Source organism: Giraffa tippelskirchi, chromosome 6, assembly GCF_054371585.1.
Source record: "Giraffa tippelskirchi isolate mGirTip1 chromosome 6, T2T-mGirTip1v1.2.pri, whole genome shotgun sequence".
Lineage (NCBI taxonomy): Eukaryota > Metazoa > Chordata > Mammalia > Artiodactyla > Giraffidae > Giraffa > Giraffa tippelskirchi.
Window position 1 is genome coordinate 125,146,249 of NC_137280.1, and position 24,264 is coordinate 125,170,512.

A 24,264-nucleotide genomic window follows, 5' to 3' on the forward strand; every position below is an offset into this window, starting at 1 on the left:
TGTTGCTTCTTGACCTGTATACAGATTTCTCAGGAGGAAGGTAAGGTGGTTTGGTATTCCCATCTCTTTCAGAATTTTAAGACTCTAGTAGATCCATTAATTTGGGTTGTGGCTTGTCTCATTCTTGTCTTTGTCAGCCAGTATGCTGGGTCCCTGGGAGCAGAGGGGAGGGGACCTGTGGGAGGTCCCAGGAAGGGGAAGGGAGACAGTACAGAAAGAGGAAACATTCCTTTGACTGACCTGGGACTGGCCCTGGGCTGGGGTTAGGGGCAGAAAAGGTACGTTTTCCTTTCTCATCTTTTACTCATCTTCCTTTCTCCTCTGTCTCATGAGATACTCTCCTCAAGTATCTCCTTGATTCTGCCCCCAAAGTCACAGTATTTTATAAACAAAGTCAGCCAAGGGTTTCAGTGCTCTTGGTCAAAAGAGACTCAAATGAAGAGGTCAGTAAATGTTGTTTGTCAGATCCTTTAAGCTGTTATTTCATCCAAATGAACCCTCAGAGATGTTTGCACATACATTGGCCTGAACAGGTTGAGTACAAGGATCTGGGAGATGCTGGAGAAACCAGATCCTGTTCTGCTCTGCAGAAGTTGAATATGGGGAGGATGTACTTAAATGGTTCTCTGATTGTGTCTTAGAGTGGAGGCTGAGTCAGACCCAACCAAGACTCCCAGCACAGGTGCAGAAGCTCAGTGACATATATAAGAAGCTCATTAACTCTTAGCAGTCTGGCTGTGAGGGGCTGTCTCTGCCAATAGGCATGGTCATTCAGGTCCCTTAACTCTACAGGATAAAAATATCTCTGAGCTTGGCTTCTCCAGATGACCATCCTCAAGGCCTCATGCAGGGTCCTGGCTGTGGTCAGAAAAAATTTCCATCCTAGGCTTTGAGAGCAACTGAAGGACTGTGGAGTGGTGTTGAAACCCAGTTCTCCTAGATGCCAAGTCAGGGGCTTTTAAATACATTTCCCACTTTTGTCTCAGTCTCTCAAAGGTAGGTCCTGTAATTGAAAGGTCAACAGGCAGATTCTGGCTGAGTGCAGTTGCAGATCTGATTATCTTAGGTGAATCAAAGAAGTCAGTCTTGGGGACAAAATATCTATTGCCCTCTGTCCAACGGGCTTCCCAGGTGGTAAAGAACCCGCCTGCCAGTATAAGAGACATAAGTTCGATCCCTGGGTCAGAAAGATCCCCTGGAGGAGGAAATGGCAGCCCACTCCAGTATTCTTGCCTGGAGAGTCCCATGGACAGAGGAGTCTGGTGGGCTGCAGTCCATGGGGTGGCAAAGAGTCGGACATGACTGAAGTGACTTTGCACACATACATGCCCTCTTCCAAAGAGCTATATTGTCAGCTCTGTCAGGGAAGCACGGTGAAGCACAGGAGTTTATGGGAGAGAAGAAACTCTTCTATCCCCTTTCCCTACTGTCTGCTGGTATTTGGACTAAATTTGCAGTATCCTTACCCTGCCCTTCTAGCCCTGAGAGCTGTGCCTTGTATATTGCCTGTGTGCGATTCCATTTGTTGGGCTCTTACATTGGGCTGGAGACAGCCTCGGTACTTCACATGCATTTCCTGATTGTCTTCAGGGACTCCGAAGTGCAGCAGAGGGAAGTTGTTTGAGCTACTGAGGAACTGGCACTACTTCCATTTCTCACATCAGTCCTTTCATTCATCCATCTAGCAAGTATTTATCAAATACCTGTTATGGGCCAGGAATTGTGCTAGACACTGGCTACACATTGGTGAATAAAACAGATATATTTTCTGCTTCTCTGGACTTTACAGTGAGAGATAGAGGTGAAGGGAGGTGCTGCTTGGCTAGGATGACTGTAGAGTGCCTGTCTGAAGAGGTTCCAGTTAGGCGCAGACGTGAAGAATGAGTCTAAGCATGAAGGGGAGATCATTCAGGCAAAAGGAGACAGTATATGTACAGACCTTGAGGCAAAAACAATCCCAAGGGGTACTGAGGAATTGAAAGAAAACTTGTGTGGCCGGAAGATAGTGGTAAGAGGGAGACTTGCAGATGAAATTGGAGAATAAAAAAATAACAGGTTATTGAAGGGCCTTATATACCATGTTAATGAGTTTGGTTTTTTTTTTTTTCTCAAGGCAATAGAAAACATTCAAATAATTTTAAGTAAGGGGAGTGATATAAAATAATTTCTATTTTTAAAGGATTTTACTGTGTGTATATTATACTTCAGTACTTTTAAAAGGAAGAAAGACTTAAAGGAATAAACGTAACTCTGGCTGTGTGGAAGGTTAGAGAGAGGCAGAAGTAGAAGCAGTTTGAGCAAGGAAGAGGCTGTAATTGTTGTAACTCACAAACAAGATATAGTAGTGATATCTTGAAAGAAGGTAGCAGCAGTGCAGATGGGGAGAAGAGGACACTGGTTACATTTAGGAGGCTGAAATGACAGTTCAGTTCAGTTTAGTCGCTCAGTCGTGTCCGACTCTTTGCGACCCCATGAATTGCAGCACGCCAGGCCTCTCTGTCCATCACCAACTCCCGGAGTCTACCCAAACCCATGTCCATCGAGTCAGTGATGCCATCCAACCATCTCATCCTCTGTCATCCCCTTCTCCTCCCGCCCCCAATCCTACCCAGCATTAGGGTCTTTTCCAATGAGTCAACCCTTCGCATCAGGTAGCCAAAGTATTGGAGTTTCAGCTTCAACATCAGACCTTCCAATGAACACCCAGGATTGATCTCTTTTAGGATGGATTGATTGGATCTCCTTGCAGTCCAAGGGACTCTCAAGAGTCTTCTCCAACACCACAGTTCAAAAGCATCAATTCTTTGGCGCTCAGCTTTCTTCACCGTCCAACTCTCACATCCATACATGACTACTGGAAAAACCATAGCCTTGACTAGATGGACTTTTGTTGGCAAAGTAATGTCTCTGCTTTTAAATATGCTATCTAGGTTGGCCATAACCTTCCTTCCAAGGTGTAAGCGTCTTTTAATTTCATGGCTGCAATCACCATCAGTAGTGATTCTGGAGCCCCAAAAAATAAAGTCTGACACTGTTTCCACTGTTTCCCCATCTATTTCCCATGAAGTGATGGGACCAGATGCCATGATCTTAGTTTTCTGAATGTTGAGCTTTAAGCCAACTTTTTCACTCTCCTCTTTCACCTTCATCAAGAGGCTCTTCAGTTCTTCTTCACTTTCTGCCATAAGGGTGGTGTCATCCGCATATCTGAGGTTATTGATATTTCTCCTGGCAATCTTGATTCCAGCTTGTATTTCTTCCAGCCCAGCGTTTCTCATGATGTACTCTGCATATAAGTTCAATAAGCAGGGTGACAATATACAGCCTTGACGTACTCCTTTTCCTATTTGGAATCAGTCTGTTGTTCCATGTCCAGTTCTAACTGTTGCTTCCTGACCTGCAAAGAGGTTTCTCAAGAGACAGGTCAGATGGTCTGGTATTCCTATCTCTTTCAGAATTTTCCACAGTTTATTGTGATCCACACAGTCAAAGATAGACACAGCCTTGTCTATCTCAGTGAAACTAAGCCATGCCGTGTGGGGACACCCAAGACGGATGGGTCATGGTGGAGAGGTCTGACAGAGTGTGGTCCACTGGAGAAGGGCATGGCAAACCACTTCAGTATTCTTGCCTTGAGAACCCCATGAACAGTATGAAAAGGCAAAAAGATAGGACACTGAAAGATGAACCCCCCAGGTCAGTAAGTGCCCAATATTCTACTGGAGATCAGTGGAGAAATAACTCCAGAAAGTATGATGGGATGGAGCCAAAGCAAAAACGATACCCAACTGTGGATGTGATGTGATAGACGCAAAGTCCGATGCTGTAAAGAGCAATATTGCATAGGAACCTGGAATGTTAGGTCCATGAATCAAGGCAAATTGGAAGTGGTCAAACAGTAGATGGCAAGAGTGAACGTCGACATTCTAGGAATCAGCAAACTAAGATGGACTGGAATGGGTGAATTTAACTCAGATGACCGTTATATCTACTACTGTGGGCAAGAATCCCTTAGAAGAAATGGAGTAGCCATCATGGTCAACAAAAGAGTCCGAAAGGCAGTACTTGGATGCAATCTCAAAAACGATAGAATGATCTCTGTTCGTTTCCAAGGCAAACCATTCAATATCACGGTAATCCAAGTCTATGCCCCGACCAGTAACGCCAAAGAAGCTGAAGTTGAACGGTTCTATGAAGACCTACAAGACGTTCTAGAACTAACACCCAAAAAAGATGTCTTTTTCATTATAGGGGACTGGAATGCAAAAGTAGGAAGTCAAGAAACACCTGGTGTAATAGGCAAGTTTGGCCTTGGAGTACAGAATGAAGCAAGGCAAAGGCTAATAGAGTTTTGCCACGAGAACGCACTGGTAATAGCAAACACCCTATTCCAACAAGACAGAGAAGACTCTACATGTGGACATCACCAGATGGTCAACACCGAAATCAGACTGATTATATTCTTTGCAGCCAAAGATGGAGAAGCTCTATACAGTCAGCAAAAACAAGACCAGGAGCAGACTGTGGCTCAGATCATGAACTGCTTATTGCCAAATTCAGACTTAAATTGAAGAAAGTAGGGAAAACCACTAGTCCATTCAGGTATGACCTAGATCAAACCCCTTATGAGTATACAGTGGAAGTGACAAATAGATTTAAGGGACTAGACCTGATAGACAGAGTGCCTGATGAACTATGGACAGAGGTTCGTGACATTGTACAGGAGACAGGGATCAAGAAAATCCCCATGGAAAAGAAATGCAAAAAAGCAAAATGGCTGTCTGAGGAGGCCTTACAGATAGCTGGGAAGAGAAGAGAAGCGAAAAGCAAAGGAGAAAAGGAAAGATATTCCCATCTGAATGCAGAGTTCCAAAGAATAGCAAGGAGAGATAAGAAAGCCTTCCTCAGTGATCAATGCAAAGAAATAGAGGAAAACAACAGATTGGGAAAGACTAGAGATCTCTTCAAGAAAATTAGAGATACCAAAGGAACATTTCATGCAAAGATAGGCTCAATAAAGGACAGAAATGGTATGGACCTAACAGAAGCAGAAGATATTAAGAAGAGGTGGCAAGAATACACAGAAGAACTGTACAGAAAGGATCTTCATGACCCAGATAATCATGATGGTGTGATCACTCACCTAGAGCCAGACATCCTGGAATGTGAAGTCAAGTGGGCCTTAGAAAGCATCACTACGAACAAAGCTAGTGGAGGTGATGGAATTCCAGTTGAACTATTTCAAATCCTCAAAGGTGATGCTGTGAAAGTTCTGCACTCAATATGCCAGCAAATTTGGAAAACTCAGCAGTGGCCACAGGACTGGAAAAGGTCAGTTTTCGTTCCAATCCCAAAGAAAGGCAATGCCAAAGAATGCTCAAACTACCGCACAATTGCACTCATCTCACATGCTAGTAAAGTAATGCTCAAAATTCTCCAAGCCAGGCTTCAGCAATACGTGAACTGTGAACTTCCAGATGTTCAAGCTGGTTTTAGAAAAGGCAGAGGAACCAGAGAACAAATTGCCAATATCCGCTGGATCATCAAAAAAGCAAGAGAGTTCCAGAAATGACAAGTGTTGGCATATTATAAATGAAGAATGAAGAACAGAGACAAATGAATAATGACTCTGGAGTTTCTGCCTTGAGCATTGGAGTGAGTAGAGTATCATCGACTGAGATGAGAGATTTAGAAAGGAACAGAGGAGAGGAATCATGAGTTTGATTTCAGATTGCTGCTATTTGAGATGCCCATGAGACTGCCAAGAGGAGATACCAGACAGGCAGTTGGATACATGAGATTGGAGAGACCTGTGGGCTTTAAATTTGTATCTCATCAGCATATTTAGGTGGTGTGTATACCCATGGACAGGCTGAGATCCCAAAAGGAGAGAGTGAAGAGAAAGAAGAAGAAAAAGTCTAGGGCCAAGCCCAAGGAAGCTTCAACCCATTAGATGAACAGTATCTGGTGAGGAAACTAACAGCCAGAGAGAAGGGTCAGGAGAATAGTTTTACTAGCAACTCATTAAACATAAGACTTTCAGGAATTCCCTGGTGGGAAAGTGGTTAGGTCTCTGTGTTCCCAATGCAGGGGACACGGGTTTGAACCCTGGTCAAGGAACAGATCCTAGATGCCATGCAGCATGGCCAATAAATAAGTAAATGTTTCAAGAAGGTTTGAAACTAATGCTGCTGAGAAGTTCAATAAGATGTGACTAAAGTGTGATCACTGGCTTTGGAAATAATACAATTAGTGAGCTTGCTGTGAGCGGTGTTAGAAAAGCAGTGCTCAAGGATGCCAAATTAGAGGAGATTGACAAGTGATGGGAGGTGGGGAGATGGAGATAGCACAAGTAGAGAATCCCAAGCTACAGTCACACATAAACCATTTGTCTGGCGGAAATTTTCATGGCTCCTCCAAAAGAGCAGTGTCAGATACATGAACTTTCTGTGATGCCAAAGAGTTCCAGTGTCATGGCCCTTGGGATCACTTTCCCCAGACAGACCATTACTCTTCTTCTCCAGCTCTGACCTGTACTCTTCTAGATGTCTTTGGTATACTTTAGGTGCGTCTTCCATTAGAAGACTCTTGGGAAATTCTTGGATTGGGAACCCCTGTGGATGCATAATCTTTTCCCTCAAATGTCAGTGCAAATTTCACTTCTCTACTGGAATCTTGTTTGAATTTCTCAAGTGTAATTAATGATTTTTGCCTCTCAGTCCTATAATACTTTGGGGCTTCCCTGATGGCTCAGTTGGTAAAGACTCTACTTGCAGTGTGGGAGACCTGGGTTCGATCCCTGGGTTGGGAAGATCCCCTGGAGGAGGGCATGGCAACCCACTTCAGTATTCTTGCCTGGAGAATCCCCCGGGACAGAGGAGCCTGGCGGGCTACAGTCCACGGGGTCACAAAAAGTCGGACACGACTGAGTGACTAAGCACAGCACCCTTATATAGCTTTTATTTTTAATTGAAATATAATTGGCACATAGTATTATATCAGTTTCAGGTGTACAATATGGATTACTACTTGTATATATAGGAAAATGATCACAATAAGACTAGTTAACCTCTGTCAGTACACATAGTTACAAAAACATTTTTATTATGATGAGAACTTTTAAGATCTCATCTTTTAGCAGCTTTCAAATATGCAATACAGTATTAGTAACTATAGTTACTGTGCATTACATCCCCATGACTAACTTACACTATAACTGTAAGCCTGTACCTTTTGGCACCCTCACCATCACCACCATCACTACACCTCACCTCTAGCAACCACCAGCCTGTCCTCTGTATCTATAAGCTAGTTGTTTTGTTTTTTTATATGCCATGTATGTGAGATCATATGTATTTGTCTTTCTCTGTGTTATTTTGTCATATATTTAAATATTGATTTATTTCACTTAGCATAATGCTCTTGAGGTCCATTCATGTTGTCACAAAGGGTAGGATGTCATTCTTTTTTATGGCTGAACTTTATATATATCCCTCACATTTTCTTTATTCATGAACCAGTAGACACTTAAATTGCTTCCATATCTTGTCTATTGTAAATAATGCTGCAATGAACATGGGGTACATACATCTTTTCAAGATAGTGTTTTTGCTTTCTTCAGATACATACCCAGAAGTAGAACTGCTGGATCATATGCTGGCTCTATTTTTAATTTTTTGAGGAACCCCCATCTTCTTTTCCATAGGGACTATACCAATTTACATTCCCACCAACAGTGCACAAGGGATCCCTTTTCTCCATACCCTCACCGACACTTGCTATTTCTAGTTGTTTTTTTTTTTGATAACAGCCATTCTAACAGGTGTGAGGTAACAGCTTATTGTGGTTTTGATTTGTAATTCTCTGATGAGTAGTGACATTGGGCACCTTTACATGTACCTGCTGGCCATCTGTATGTTTTCTTTGGAAAAAATGTCTATTCAGATCTTCTTTCCACTTTTTAATCAGATTGTTTGGGATTTTTTTGATATTGAATTCTATGACTTTATATATTTTGGATACTAACCCCTTATTAGATGTAGAATTTGCAATTTTTTTCTCCCATTCTGTAGGTTGCCTTTTTCATTTTGTTGGCTTCCTTCTTTGTGCAGAAGTTTTTTAGTTTGATGTAATGTAATGTGTTTGTTTTTACTTTTGCTGCTTTTACTTTTGTTATCAGATTCAAAAAATTATTGTTAAGACTGATGGTAAAAAGCTTACTGTTTATGTTTTCTTCTAGGAGTTTTATGGTTTCAGGTCTTATGTTCAAATTTGTAATCTATTTTGAGTTAATTTTTGTATATGGTGTAAGATAGAGGCCCAGTTTCATTCTTTTGTATGTGGCTGTCCATTTTTTCCAGCATCATTTATTGAAGATGCTGTTCTTTTCCCATTGTATATTCTTGGCTTGTTTGTCATTAATTGACCATTTTTGACTGAGTTTATTTTTGGGCTCTGTATTCTCTTCCATTTATCTATGTATCTTTTTTATGCCATACTGTTTTGATTAATTAGCTTCATAATATAGTTTACAAGCTTCATGCCTCCAGCTTTGTTCTTTTTTCTCAAGAATGCTTGGGCTGGGACTTCCCTGGAAGTCCAGTGGCTAAGACTCTGCACTTCTACTGCAGGGGGGCACGAATTTGATCTGTGGTCAGGGAACTAAGATTCTGCATGCCACGCAATGCAAAAAACAATACAAACAAACAATACAATACAAACAAACAAAGAATTTGCCTACCGGGTTCTTTTGTGGTTCCATACAAATCTTAGGATTGTTTGTTCTATTTCTGTGAAAAATGCCATTGGAATTTTGATAAGAATTGCTTTGAATCTATAGATTGCTTTGAGTAGTATGGGCATTTTAGCAATATTAATTTTTCTAATCCATGAGCATGGAATATCTTTCCACTCGTTTCTGTCTTCTTCAACTTATTTCATAAATGTTGTAAAGTTTCCAGTGTACCAGTCTTTCATCTTCTTGGTTAAATTTATTCCTAGGTATTTTATTGCATATTCTACTTTAATCCAGTACATTTCCTGCCCCACTCCCAGGCAGGGTAATCACAACCAGATATTCTTTAGGGAATTCTTCACAAAGAACCAAAAATATGTTATTAGAAACTTAGATTTATGGACCCTGTGGTGAAAAAAAATCTGCCTTCCTGCTTGTTTCCAAACACTGGCCTTGCCCTAGGCTTGATGGGGGCTGTGCCTGTCTGTGCAGCCTCTCCTGTGTTCAGTGTGGCACATGGAAGACATATGTTGCCTCTGTGACTGACTTGCAGTGTTTTGTCTTGCAGAACCAGAGGCAGGAGAGGTGTCCCCTCCAGTCGGGGCTGGTGTCAACAGCAACAGCTGGACCTTTAAATATGGACCAGGCAACCCCAAACAATCTGGTCCCGGTGAGTTGCCAGACAAATTCATTATCCCAGGATCTCCTGCAATCATCTCCATCCGGCAGGAGCCTACTAACAGCCAAATTGACAAAAGTGACTTCATAACCTTCGGCAAAAAGGAGGAGACCAAGAAAAAGAAGAAAAAGAAGAAGGGTAACAAGACCCAGGAGAAAAAAGAGAAAGGGAACAGCACGACTGACAACAGTGACCAGTGAGGTCCTCTAATGGAAACAAGCCACTTAGCCAATGTTTGTCATAATGGCAGATCTCGCCCATGTAGCAACTCCCTACTCCTTTCTCCTGTCCACACAGCCCCTCTCTTATAGACCTCAGAAATCTGCAGAAAGTTCCCTGTGTCTGTCTAGATCACATTTAACAGGTTTTTGTCTTAAAAGCTTTGCTAAGTCTGGTGTTAACTCTTTCTCTCCACTCTGGCTTGTTTGCAGAACCTAAAAAGCAGACCCAAGTTTCCTTTCTCCTGCGCCGCAAAGGAGAGGCTTCCCAGCCCCGCCAGTGAGAGGTTGGACTCTCTGCCCTGTGCTCCGGGGATCCTGTCTTGATGACACTTGCAGGGCAGGCTGAAAGGTTTTGAGATTGAGCAGCTTAAGTGTCTGTGGCTACTGGATATGTGTGGCCACCGGGATAGGTGAGTGTCAGATGTTGGCTGGGATGGGCCAGGTTAGACTAGGAGGGTTGGGAAACAAAGGCAAACCAACAATGGGAAGTATGAAATGAAAAAGGACCAGACTTTCTAAATCTTAACAACTCAAGAGGTGGTGGCCACCCTCTAGCAGACAAAATTCCCTCCACTGACAAGGCTTTAGGAATCCCTAAGTCTCTTGGCTGTGGTGTCATTATACCTAAAACCTGCATTTTTACCTATAAGCCTGTAGTTCAGTGTTTCATGGGGGCCAACCAGGGCAACAGAAGCAGATCTGATGTGTTTCCTGTATATGTCCTTGTGCTCACTTTATTAAAAATTCTTTTGCACACAATGTTATGAAAAGGTCAGATCCTTTTCCAACAACACATATGCAAAAGCAAAAGAAAACCCCAGCACCTCACTTTATGCTGTTTGTTGTTTGATAGATTTATTTAAAAAAGAGCAAATCTATAACTATAAATCTTTAAAGAGAAATATGATGAATACAACTCCCCTAAACTATCCTCGAAAGAGAATTCCGTCTACAGCCATTTAAATGATCATTGCTGCTACAGAAGTGCTTTAAGAGAATTGCCTGAAACATCTGTATTATATCGGCCACCTGCCAATCACAGCTTTACTCTTTCAGGTCACTCTGGGGCTGCCTCTTGCATGTATTAATTACTAAATAAAAGGATCTTTATCTCTCTCTCTTTTCTAAAAAACAATTATGTGCACTTTGAATACACAACCTTCTCTAGCCAACTCTGTCAAGACCCAGAAATTGAAGAAAAACATTGTTTTCTCGTACATAACAGTGAGCAGACTTTTCATCCTCGAATTCTGTGATTTGTCTTGGAGTGCTAGCCAACACCTTCTCTTTGGTTTAGTTTTCCTTTTCTATTACACTCTGAATTGCTAATCTTGCTAACACCTATGATATTACCTGAACTCAATCTCCCATATGTATGCTGTATGCTATTATAAGACTCCTGAAATATATTTACTCTGTGCTTGTGTATGTGAATGTTATTGCAACTATTACCTAGAGTGAACTTTAAGCTTTATTGTTGAATGTAATTCCATTATATTTCCTTTTGTACACCTGTGAAAAAGTGGAGTAGTGTTTTTTTAACCATTGTTAATCAGCTTTTGTGTATGAAAGAAACAGTAAAATTTCTTTCTTAAATCAAGATACTGGTGATTCAAGGAATTTTATTTATGGTCAGCCTAGAGCCATCTCTTGCCAAGACTCTGGCTGGCAAGGGAATGGATAAAGCTGTTTTTTTCTAGTAACAATTCTGGAATACATACTGAAGATATTCCCTGAGGGTGTGTGCAAGCACAAAATTTACCAATTTGATCTCTTTGAAGTTGCAGAATGCTTTGAACTTCTAACAATACCTGGAATATCAGCTCATAGAAAATAATAAAATTTACTGCCAACTTTAAATAAGAAATTTTAATTTTGTTTAAATGTACGGTTTAGAAGTTTGATTAACTATATTATCTTTTAAAAGTTAACATAAAAGAGGTAGGAGTCTGTTATTAAAGCAAAAGCATTAAATCTAAAAAAAAAAACCTGTTTTGTCTACTTTTAGCTTCATTCTCCCATTTTTTGAAGGGTGTGTAACTTCAGCTCTGCAGGATTGCATGGGGTAAAACTTCTTGCTAACACAGGTGAATCATTGCTACATTGTAGGTTGTGATCATTTTGCCCCACTGAAACCCATGTATCTGACCTTACGTGCCTTTTGAATACTAGGAGAATTGGGCTAATTTATTAATGATGATAATTATAATGTATGTGTACAGCACTTTTTACATTTGCAAAGTGCTTTCCAATCCATGTTAGTTACTAGTTATTACAGCTGTAAGGATAAAACACATCATGTGTATTCATTTTTGATTGGTGCTATTGGTATTTCCTCTGTATTGCTAATAAATGGAAAATGGTGGTGTGAAAGAAATGGTGGTCATTTCTAAGTATAAAAGTAGGAGCAAATAGAACACTGATTATCATTAGCTATTATTATTGAAGAAGGTTGCAGTGTGAAACTTACTGTATCACTCTCTGGCTGTCTCCCTGGCTATTATGTTCATTACTAAGGCTTATGAACTAAGGCTTTCATTCCACCCAATGGAATCAAGAATCAAATTCCACAATATCACCAGAACAGGCAGCCAGGAGATTTCTGGGTCACATCCCAGTACACCATTTCAGTCTTCTCTAATAAGAATTCCAACAAACCAATTTTAATCACTAGAGCCCTCCAGTCATCTAGTTCATATTTTGTTTAGCCCTTGCATCTCTCCACAATTGGGAAATCAAATAATGCCCTGAAGAAATTAACTTTTATTGAGTACAGGTGTATGCCAGCCCGTGTAATAGGTAGGCTCATAGTACATGTTCTGTAACAAATAGACAATATTTTCCTTCTGTAGTCAAAATTTTATGAGCATGTGCTTTTTAAAAAAAAATAATAACTGACAATAACATGGAGATTCCTTCCGGTCAACTCTTAAGTCATTCTTTTTAATTCCTGTGCAAATCCCATATGATAGCCAGATCATAATGTCATAATGTACTCATTTTTTTCTCTATTAATGGACAGTTGGGTTATATCCAGAGTTTTGCTACTAGAAACAACAAATAGCACTTACATGCAAATTCAGTTGCTGAACTTTATAAAACCTGGTCTAGGTGTATCCCAAAGAGGAAATGTGGAAGGCTTTTATGAACATTACGGGACTCCTTCTGCAATAACCGCAGTCCTCTATCTGAACATACACTTATTTTTAGCACTGAGCAGTCGATTATGGCTCTATTTATATAGATGACTGATGAAAAACAGAATAGACGCTCACAAGAAAGACAGAAGTGAGAAAGATTTGTTTTCATTTGCTTATCCAAAATCATTTCCTAGGAGCTCCATTTCACCCCAAGACTTTTCTTCTTCCAATCGTAGATTGAGATGCATGTGTCCAGGAGGAAGAAATTTTCCTTTATCCTTCTACATTCTTCTGACTGGTCGAAGAATGAAATCGACATGAGACAGATTAACAGGAGAAAGTCAAACAGAAGTTTAATAACAGGTCTATGTGGGAGAACCCCAGGAAAACTGAGTAACTCACTAAAATGCCCAGAACCCTCACCTTAAACACCATCTTCAGCTAAAGACAAAAGAGGATGTTGGGGGTAGCGGTTTGGGACTTTAAAGGAGAGGAAGGCAATTCACATGGAGATAGAAAAGCAAATGTTTGGTAAACAAATGTTTGCTGGGCCTGCAGAGACAATGGGACACAGAATGGACTCTAGTCTCTATCTAGGCCCTGCCCAATTTCCCCCTAGTTTGTCTTTGCATATGTCTGATGACAGCACTATTCTGCAAACAGGCCCTTTATCTAAATTCTTTTTTTTTTTATTGAAGTGTAGTTGGTTTACAATGTTGTGTTATATCTAAATTCTTTAGGCAGCTAAGTGGGAAGTAAAAAGAGAGACTTCCTGAGTCTTCAGTTTCTTAAAAATAATCAGCCTAAATTAATCCTCATGCCAAAGAGATGCATTCTGGGTGGAAAATTTTGTCCCCTGCACCAGTTGTGAAACATTGATGTTGGGCTTGTTAGGGAGCTGTAGCTGGGATGGGGGCTACCCAGATGAAGCTAGTAGTAAAGAACCCACCTGCCAATGCAGAAGACATTAAGAGATGTGGGTTCAGTCCCTGGGTCGGGAAGATCCCCTGGAGGAGGGCATGGCAATCCACTCCAGTATTCTTGCCTGGAGAATCCCCAGGGACAGAGGAGCCTGGTGGGCTACAGTCTAGAGGGTTGCAAAGAGTCGGACATGACTGAGTGACTCAGCACACAGTACAGCTGGAATGAGCAGTACTGGATCAAGCCTAGGATTGCTTGTAGGACAGGGAGGTGGGTTGTTACAGACTGAGTTTAAATCTGATAGTAATTTTAGTTTCTTTGCATAAATTTGGGATGCTAGGGCCAAGAGGCTAAAGATCAGGTATGTTTCTGCTGGCTAGATGTACATTGTAGGAAAGATTCTTTGACTGCAAGTTAAAGAGACTAGCTCCATTTATTAATAACTTAAGCTAAAAAGGACTATCTAGGATAAGGCTACAAATTTGCCTCACTGAAACTAAGAATAGGAAGGCAGCTGGGCCTCCAGAAGGGACCAGAGACTAGAAAGCCAGAAGAAATATTAAAAAAATATTTTTAACTTTATCTTTAATTATTTTTCATAGTCTGTTTTATTCTTCCTTATCTCTGCAGACCAGTTTTTTCTTCTTTTCATTTCCACAGCTTCTAAATTTATTTGTCCTTGATTCTAGTGGTCCACAAAAACCTGCCTTCTCTTTCTAAATCCCCTTTCTAAATTTTTCATGGTGAGAAAACTTGATTGGATCACCTTTAGTCAGGTGGCCACTTTGGACCCATCAGTCATGGGCCAGTGGGTTATGGATAGGAAAGATAGTTCCCCATAAAGAAGAGTCAGACACTTAGACACAATTTTAATAGCTTGCTAACAGCTGACATTAATTACCCAAATGTATACTAAACATCAGTGTATAGCATCTTAGAGCCTAAAGGGAACTTATTTAATAAATGAGAAAATTGAAGAAGGGAAATTACTCTTTCAAAAAGTCACATAGCTAGTCAATGACAAAGCAAAGTCATTATTCTATTACCATGGACTGCAAGACCAGAGGCCACCAGGAGTGAATAACATTATTTATTTCATTTATTCTTGACAGTCATAAGAAGTATAGTTTAGGGAGGCCATGTTTATTTCACTTTTGTTGGTGTTTAGTCGCTAAATCATGTTCAACCCTTTTGCAGCCCCATGAACTGTAGCCCACCGTGCTCCTCTGTCCACAGGATTTCCCAGGCAAGAATACTGGAGTAGGTTGCCAATTCCTTCTCCAGGGCAGGGATCAAACCTGACTCTACCTATGTCTCCTGCATTGCAGGTGGATTCTTTACCACTGAGCCACCTAGGAAGCTCACAGAAAGCTTATTTCACATAGAGAGTAGTATATCATCATTATATATGTTTTATTTCTCTTTTTAATCAAAGTATAAACATTAATACTGATTTTATTGGTTCTGAAAATAGAACACACAGTGTTCTGAAAATTATATATACATATATTTTAAAAATAAAATATGCAGAAGCCGAGAATTTAGAAAGTAAAGTATCTACAGAGAGCACCACTAAGGAGTTTGAAGTCTGTTCTTCCACGCTTTTTTCGATGCATATTGGTGCTTGAAAGTACCTGATAGAGGCTTTCTTCCTTGTCCAGAGTAATGAATAAACTTATAAATAAGACGAATAGAAGGCAAAAATGTTACTCTGATTCATGTAAAGATGAATTAGAGGATGTTGATTACTGTGGGTGCCAGAGTAGGGACTGCTAAATGAACTCCGGAATTATTCAGGGTTTCCTTCCTAGTGTCAGGCAGGAGAGAGAACCTGGAGGAGCAGAAATGAGGTGGTATTCCCAGTAGGCAGCACAATTCCAAGCAGAAAAGGGGCACAGTTGAGGCAAGTATTGTAACTGAGTTGAACATTACGGGGCCTTCTCAGGACAGATCCACCATGTCCTCCGCCGGCCTCTTGTTTGTAAAAAAGTTTTCCTTTCCCAGGCCTCCCCTGAGTCACAAGAGGCTGGCTCAAGAGTTAATGTTTGAAAGAATGTGAACAGATAGTAACAATAAAAAATAGCTGTGGGGTCAGGAGTACTGGTAACCATTTAAACACTAAATCAGCCAAATAGCGGTCACAGAATCTTTTTGTTGCCCCAGAAGGACACAGAAAACAGTTGGATGCACATTCCTGAGTTGTTGTACAGCTACTGAAACCCTCACCAGATGGGAGAGGTTAACTGCCTGATGACCACGGGCCCCTAGGCTGGCTGGAACCAAAGATTGATAATGTTAAACACCTGCGACATCGTCCTGTAACCTCATCATCAACCAATCAGAGAACTGCACGAGCTGATCATGCACCCTGCAGCTCCCCTCCCTTACCTTGCCTTTAAAAACTCTTTCCAGAAACTCATCTGAGTGGTCTGTGTCTTTTGAGAGGTGACTGCTCCGTGTCTTTGCTGAGCATCGTTCTTTTCTTCACTACAACCTGGTGCCTATAGGCTGGCATTCCTGCTCAGTGATCAGCGGACCAAAGTTTGATTCCTGTCAGCTTTAACTTCGCCACATTGCCAATCAAATGAATCTCTGCAATTCGATGAGGAAGCGTGCTACAGGAGTATAGAGAGGTAAGACTGCAACTGGGCTCCCTTTGCACAGAAGGGAACACTCAGAGTGAGAGATGCATTTTTTCCCATAAATATGTAGGTGTATTTTAGAAGGCCATACTAGTCTTTCTGTAACTTGCTTTTTCTCCACATAAATATAAATCTTTTAAGTTATTTGCATATATTCTATGATATAACTACACTAATTTAACCAGTCTCTGTTAATAGGTATTAAAGGTTTTCCAGTTTTACTACTGTAAACATAGCTCTAATGAATATTCTTTTACCACACTTGGCATATTGTCCAATTTTCCTTCAGGACAAGTTCCAAAAAGTGGAATTACTAAGTAAAAAATATACACATGAAACTTCTTATATATTTTACAAAATTGGCTCTTAGAATTGCAGTATACTCCCACCAACAGTTTATAAGAATTTCTGGGGCTTCCCTGGTGGCTCAGTGGTAAAGAATCTGCCTGCCAATGCAGGAGACACAAGAGATGGAGGTTCAGCCTCTGGGTCGGGAAGATCCCCTGGAGAAGCAAATGGCAACCACTCCAGTATTCTTGCCTGAGAAATCCCAGGGACAGAGGAGCCTGGCGGGCAACAGTCCATGGGGTCGTAAAGAGTCAGACACAGCTTAGTGACTAAACAACATGTATAAAGAATAATTTAAAAAGTTTTAAAAATTAACATAAAAAGAATTTCTACACCTGGCTGAACATTGAATGTTATCAGTCATCCTCGTTGCTTTTTTTTTTTAATATAAGCAAAACATTGTTGTTTAGTTTGTATTTCTTGGATTACCATAAAGTTGTAATTCTCCCCCATCTCTTTTATCAGAAGATGATGATTTGACTGGTCTGATTTACTACATTGTGGTATAAACCCTGACAGGTGCCTGACTTCAGCTTTGATTGCAGAGGCATCCACTTTAAAGGGGCCTCCATTTCAAAGATGCCTGTCCTGAGTAAACACAGCACCAGCCACTTGACTAGATACAGAGACAGGCTGCCCCCTATCTCTTTTGATTTTGAGATCTTGGTCAATTTTGATAACTGACCATTTGGGCCTAGTTTTCCCCTCCACCTCTGTGCTTTCAATTCCCTCCTTATGTTTTAAATTTACCAATAAAGAGTAAGCTCAGAAACCCTAGGCCCCCACCCTTGACGCCAATAAAATCAGAATGCTAAGGTGCACACATGTTTTTTGCTTTCTCTCTCTCCCCTTGTCCTCACTGTGGCCCTAGTTATGTCATGTGATTTCCGGGATCTGTAAGTATTAAGCTTTTCCCCCTCAAAGTTTCCTGGTGACTATTGCTGAGGGTGTCTTGCAGTCATAATAAATACCATAAGGGCCGGTCCAGCCACAACAGTGGTGATTGATAGGCTGAGATTGGCACGAAACAGGTGTCAATTATTTACCAGAATATGAGATGCCTTTAAGAATCTGAGCAGCAAATCTGGCTTTAAAACAGAGTGAAAAATTGATGGTGTTATTTGGCCCAGCAGATGTATTAGGTAGATTACAATGTGTGATCTCAGAATCGATGTTCAGTCCATATATTTGTGCAATGGACAATTAGTGTAATAAATGCAGACTTGACAATTCAATAGAAGGAACATAGTGCATTAGGCCTGTGTCCCAGAGGGCTTGCTGTATCAGGAGCTTTGAAATCATCCAGAACAGTGGGCTGAATGCCTTGCTTTGAGAACTCCACCCACCCTTCAGTCCTCATAGAGACTGGAGGCCAAACCAGAGCACACAAGATTTTGTCTTCCATTTTTCTGAAAAGGAGCCCATATGTTATTGATCCTGGTTCTCTGGGCACATTGATAGAAGTTTGACTAACTCCCCAAGTAGCAGACTTGGAGCCTGTTCTGCATGGGTTTTAGTGTAACTGGAAGAGATTGGTAACCAAACCCAAGTTCAGCTGCTCACTGTTCATCTTGAAAGGTCAATACTCGAGAGACAAGTGTTAGTAGAAATGGTGAAGTTTTATTTGGGAAGCCAGCATCCTGGGATGATGGTGGACTAATGTCCTAAGATCATCTCCAAGTTGCTGGTTAGAGGACAAGGTTTTAAAGGGAAGTTTCAGGGGTGTCCAGGCAGGAGGCCAGGTGCTAATAATCATCTCAAAACTGGTCATGGAGCTCTCTGGTCAGTGTCAGCTTGATGGTTTTATGCCCAGTTCATCTTCTACTCCAAGGTAGGTCTGCTCCCACTTCCTCAAGGCCAGACTCTAGAATTCTTAAGCAAGCAAGATCAATTCTCTCCTAGTTAGCTAGACATTATCTGTAATGCTTAAGATATGTCAGAGTCAGGAGGAGAGAAAAACACAAGTTTTAAAATCTGTGCTGCTGAAAATGGAGCATCTTATGCTGTGGCCACATTAGATTTAATAGTACCAACAAAAGTAAATTTAGACACTTAAGTCTAATCACACATCCAGAGAGATAACTGAGTAAGGATCTTAGAAAAAGGTCAAGCACAGAGGAAGCATTTAATAAATATGACACATTTTTATAAGTTGACATGTTTTATAAGTATGGTATATGAGTCCATTTTGAATGAGTGAGAATCTATTTCTTTCTCCCTCCTCCCGTCTCTTTTTCACTCTCTTGCCCTTTCCCCTTCTTTTCTGCCTTCCCTCACCATTTTATCTCTCCTCCATGTCTTCCTCTCCTCTTCTCCCTCCTTCTTCCCTTACTACTTTAATTAAACCCTTTTCTTGTCAATGAGAGGTTATGATTGAAATTCTCAGTAGCAACTCAGAGTCAACAAACTACAAAAAATCAATTTACAGAAAGTGAATCTGCTTAATGTTTACTTGGATTAAAAAATAGTTTTTTTTCAATTCAGTTTTTCCAGTTTCATATGGGACATAGTCTTTCCTCATATTTGCATGCTTTACAAGCAAGTTAACTTGACATCACCCTCCTTATATTTCAAGGGTTTCTACTGGATTCTTTCAAAGTCACTTTTAAAAGAAAACTGCACATTTTAGACTACTGATCAGAAGGAGAAAGTGTCCGGAAAGGGTTGACCACTTGCAGAGACAATTATCCCCTTCTAATTAATAAATCAAAAATCACATAAATTTGTACTTTTTTCCACTTCTTTCCCTCTTTGCCTGCCTGCTGCTGCTGCTAAGTCACTTTAGTCGTGTCCGACTCTGTGCGACCCCATAGACGGCAGCCCACCAGGCTCCTCCATCCCTGGGATTCTCCAGGCAAGAACACTGGAGCGGGTTGCCGTTTCCTTCTCCACTTTGCCTGCCTATGGAGTGCCAAAGCAGAGGGCTAAGAGGAGGAAACTTGGGAGATGGGCTGAAGGCAGACAGAAGGGTTTTCACCGACACATCACAATGAAACATAAATGCAATTTTCATTGAAGAGTTAAATATAACACAAACTATAGAACTAGAGTAAGACAAAAACACGTCTAATAAAGGCAATAAGTTAAAGCTTAAGAAATAGATTGACTATATACATTTATTTTATATCCCTAAGTTAAAGCAAATGAGCTACCAAATATATTAACAGAAAATAAAAAATAAAATAATAAAGAATGAGGCTTCCCAGGTGGCACTAGTGGTAAAGAGTACTCCTGCCAATGCTGGAAATGCAAAAGACATGAGTTTGATCTCTGGATCAGGATCACCTGGAGTAGGAAATGGCAACCCACTCCAGTATTCTTGCCTGGAAAATTCCATGGACAGAGCAGCCTGGTGGTCTACAGTCCACGGGGTTGCAAACAGCTGGACACAGCTGAGCACTTGAACACCCTTTAGCACATAATAAAGGATAATTTTTATTGTATAAAGACATTATACAATTTGATAAGAAAGATGCTCAGACTCTAAGAGATATGAACAGAGAATTTAAAAATATTTTGGAAAGTGTTCAACCTCGTTAATAATCAAAGATAAAAATTAATTAGATATCATTTGTGGCCTATTCAATTTTTTCACAAATCCATAATTTCGAGTCCTTACAAAGATGTGAGATGACACTTTTTCTCTACACCTTCCTCCGTTCTAGGGGAGCTCTAAAATGACTCAGTTCTTCCAGTCTCTTCCCAATCCCTCACTCCGTAAGGGAAAAGACATCTGATAGAGTTTGAAAGGCCTACAGACACCATTCCTGTTCTTTTTTTTCCTTTCCTGGTAGATTCAACTCTTTCCACTGGAGCCTATGTTCTAACTCCAGCCCTACTGGTTTGAGAAATGCTACCAGTTGTGTTTAATTCTTTTTTTTTTTAATTTAAAAAAATTTCAAAAAACTTTGTTTTGGCCGTGCCTCACAGCATGTAGAGTCTTACTTCCCTGACCAGGGATCAAACCCTTGCCTCTTGCACTGGAAGCTCAAAGTATTAACCACTGGACCACCAAGGAAGTCCCTGTGTTTAATTCTAGAAATCAGAGTAAGAAGCAAATTTTCTAATATTCAGATGTAACAGTGATAGAGGGGATATTTTCATCTCCATATATCTTCTTCCTTGTTTATATTTACATTGCTTTACATATTGGACACAAAGAGGGGTACTACTTATTGGGGCCTGTCAAAATTGAACATTTTATCACTGTGTATCCAAGGGTTTAAAGGTGTTCAAAGCCTTTTATCCACTTCTGGAAATTACATTTAGACACTAAGTTTATGCACTAAGATCTTCATTATGTTTTCATTATTAATGAAAAAATAATGGCTAGTGAACCAATGTTGTATCCATTAACATTTCACTAAAAGGCAAAAATCAAGAGGCAAAAGAATGTACACACTTCATTCAGTCAACCAATTTTTTCAGCTTGTACAATGAGTTGAGAACTTTGCTATGTAAATCACAAAGAAAAACTCTACACAGAAGTACAGCAAAAAAATCTTAACAATATTTTGTTTTTGTGAGGGTTTTTTTTGATGTGTACCATTTTTTAAAGTCTTTGTTACATCATTGCTTCTGTATTTTTTTCCTTAAACATTCTATTTTTATTTTATTTTTTAATTGGGATAGGTCTTTATTTTTTTTTAATTTATTTATTTTAGTTGGAGGTTAATTACTTTATAATATTATAGTGGTTTTTGCCATACATTGATATGAATCAGCCATGAGTTTACATGTGTCCCCCATCCTGAACCCCCCTCCCCCCTCCCTCCCCATCCCATCCCTCTGGGTCATCCCATTGTACCAGCCCTGAGCACTTGTCTCATGCATCGAACTTGGACTGGTGATCTGTTTGACATATGATAATATACATGTTTCAGTGCTATTCTCTCAGATCATCCCACCCTTGCCTTCTCCCACAGAGTCCAAAAGACTGTTCTATACATCTGTGTTTCTTTTTCTGTCTCGCATATAGGGTTATCGTTACCATCTTTCCAAATTCCATATATATGCATTAGTATACTGTATTGGTGTTTTTCTTTCTGGCTTACTTCACTCTGTATAATAGGCTCCAGTTTCATCCACCTCATTAGAACTGATTCGAATGTATTCTTTTTAATGGCTGAGTAATATTCCATTGTGTATATGTACCACAGCTTCCTTATCCATTCGTCTGTTGATGGACATCTAGGTTGCTTCCATGTCCTGGCTATTATAAACAGTGCTGTGATGAACATTGGGGTACACGTGTCTCTTTCACTTCTGGTTTCCTCAGTGTGTATGCCCAGCAATGGGATTGCTGGGTCATATGGCAGTTCTATTTCCAGTTTTTTAAGGAATCTCCACACTGTTCTCCATAGTGGCTGTATTAGTTTGCCTTCCCACCAACAGTGAATGTAAGAGGGTTCCCTTTTCTCCACACCCTCTCCAGCATTTATTGCTTGTAGTCTTTTGGATAGCAGCCATTCTGACAGGCATGAAATGGTACCTCATTGTGGTTTTGATTTGCATTTCTCTAATAATGAGTGATGTTGAGCATCTTTTCATGTGTTTGTTAGCCATCTGTATGTCTTCTTTGGAGAAATGTCTGTTTAGTTCTTTGGCCCATTTTTTGATTGGGTCATTTATCTTTCTGGAATTGAGCTGCAGGAGTTGCTTATATATTTTTGAGATTAATTCTTTGTCCATTGCTTCGTTTGCTATTATTTTCTCCCATTCTGAAAGCTGTCTTTTCACCTTGCTTATAGTTTCCTTTGTTGTGCAGAAGGTTTTAATTTTAATTAGGTCCCATTTGTTTATTTTTGCTTTTATTTCCAATATTCTGGGAGGTGGGTCATAGAGGATCCTGCTGTGGTTTACATCGGAGAGTGTTTTGCCTGTGTTTTCCTCTAGGAGTTTTATAGTTTCTGGTCTTACATTTAGATCTTTAATCCATTTTGAGTTTATTTTTGTGTATGGTGTTAGAAAGTGTTCTAGTTTCATTCTTTTACAAGTGGTTGACCAGTTTTCCCAGCACCACTTGTTAAAGAGATTGTCTTTTCTCCATTGTATAGTCTTGCCTCCTTTGTCAAAGATAAGCTGTCCATAGGTGCGTGGATTTCTCTCTGGGCTTTCTATTTTGTTCCATTGATCTATGTTTCTGTCTTCTGTAAAGAAGCAAGGCATGTGGCTATCTGAGGAACATATTCCAGATTAAGTGAACAGTAAATGCATAGACCCTCTAAAAAGAAGCATGTCAGGCATGTTTCTCAAGGAGAAAGAGACCAGAGTAGCTGGCTCAATATCAGTTAAGAGGTAGAATAACCTCTCAGAGGAGAAAAAAGTTATAAAGGAGTAGCTTGTGTTGAACCGTGTAGGTGATTATTATAATTTTTGACTTTTACTTGGGGGAAATAGATTCTGAAGGAATTATCAGTGTTGACCATAACTAGGGCAACTGTGCTGAGAACAGACTGAAGAGGGCAAAAAAAAAGCACAGAGACCACTTAGGCAGCTATTGTAACAACTTGAGAAAGGTTATGGTATCTTGGACCAGAGTGGAAACAGATAGGCTGGGACTTGGGACTCTTCACTACCATGCTTGCACTTAAAATGTCTCTTCAAGCATCAGAATACAAAGAAACTATAAGGGACTAAAAAAAAAATGCATGCATGCACAGTTGAGCTATTTCAAATTGTGAAAGATGATGCTGTTACAGTGCTGCACTCACTACGGTAGCAAATTTGGAAAACTCACCAGTGGTCACAGGATTGGAAATCATCACTTTTCATTATTATCCCTAAGAAGGGCAATGCCAAAGAAGGTTCAAACTACCACACAATTGTACTCATTTCACATGCTAGCAAGGTAATGCTCAAAATCCTTCAAGCTAGGCTTCAACAGTACGTGAACCGAGAACTTCCAGATGTTCAAACTGGATTTAGAGAAGGCAGAGGAACCAGAGATCAAATTGCCAACATCCATTGGCTCATAGAAAAAGCAAGGGAATTCCAAAAGAAACATATATTTCTGCTTCATTGACTATGTTAAAGCCTTTGACTATGTGGATCACAACAAAGTGTGGAAAATTCTAGAGATGGGAATAACAGATCACTTTACCTACCTCCTGAGATATCTGTATGCAGGAGAAGAAGCAACAGTCAGAACTGGGCATGGAACAACAGATTGATTCAAAATTGGTAAAGAGGTATGTCAAGGCTGTATATTGTCACCCTGCTTATTTAACTTACATGCAGAGTACACATCATGCAAAATGCTGGGCTGGTTGAAGCACAGGTCGGAATTAAGAATGCCAGGAGAAATATCAATAACCTCAGATATGCAGATGCTGCTGCTGCTACTACCACCCTAATGGGAGAAAGCAAAGAGAAATTAAGGAGTCTCGTAAAGAAGGTGAAAGAGGAGAATGAAAAAGCTGGCTTAACAGCATTCAAAAAACTAAGATCATGGCATATGGTCCCATCACTTCATGGCAAAGAGATGGGGAAACAATGCAAACAGTGACAGATTTTATTTCTTGGGCTCCAAAATCACTGCAGATGGTGACTGCAGCCATGAAATTAAAAGATGCTTGCT

General features: G+C 40.3%; 2 protein-coding genes across 4 annotated transcripts in view; both read left to right on the forward strand.

The window, feature by feature from the left end:
* The window catches only part of PCDHAC2 (protocadherin alpha subfamily C, 2), a 53,554-nt gene extending 41,543 nt beyond the window's left edge, over nt 1-12,011 (forward strand). The window contains exons 4-5 of one of the 2 annotated variants that reach the window (XM_081501055.1): nt 9,303-9,404; nt 9,845-12,011. In XM_081501055.1, the coding sequence (XP_081357181.1) occupies nt 9,303-9,404; nt 9,845-9,915 (173 nt within the window). In that variant the 3' untranslated portion in view covers nt 9,916-12,011. Of the gene's footprint in view, nt 1-9,302; nt 9,670-9,844 lie in introns of those variants that run through there. The other variant, XM_081501053.1, reaches the window with a different exon arrangement.
* Nucleotides 12,012-15,896: 3,885 nt separating this feature from the next.
* PCDHB1 (protocadherin beta 1) overlaps nt 15,897-24,264 on the forward strand; it is a 107,755-nt gene continuing 99,387 nt past the window's right edge. For both annotated transcript variants that reach the window (XM_081501063.1, XM_081501064.1), the window contains exon 1: nt 15,897-16,328. The gene's annotated coding sequence lies outside the window, so the exon portion shown is untranslated. The remainder of the gene's footprint in view (nt 16,329-24,264) is intronic.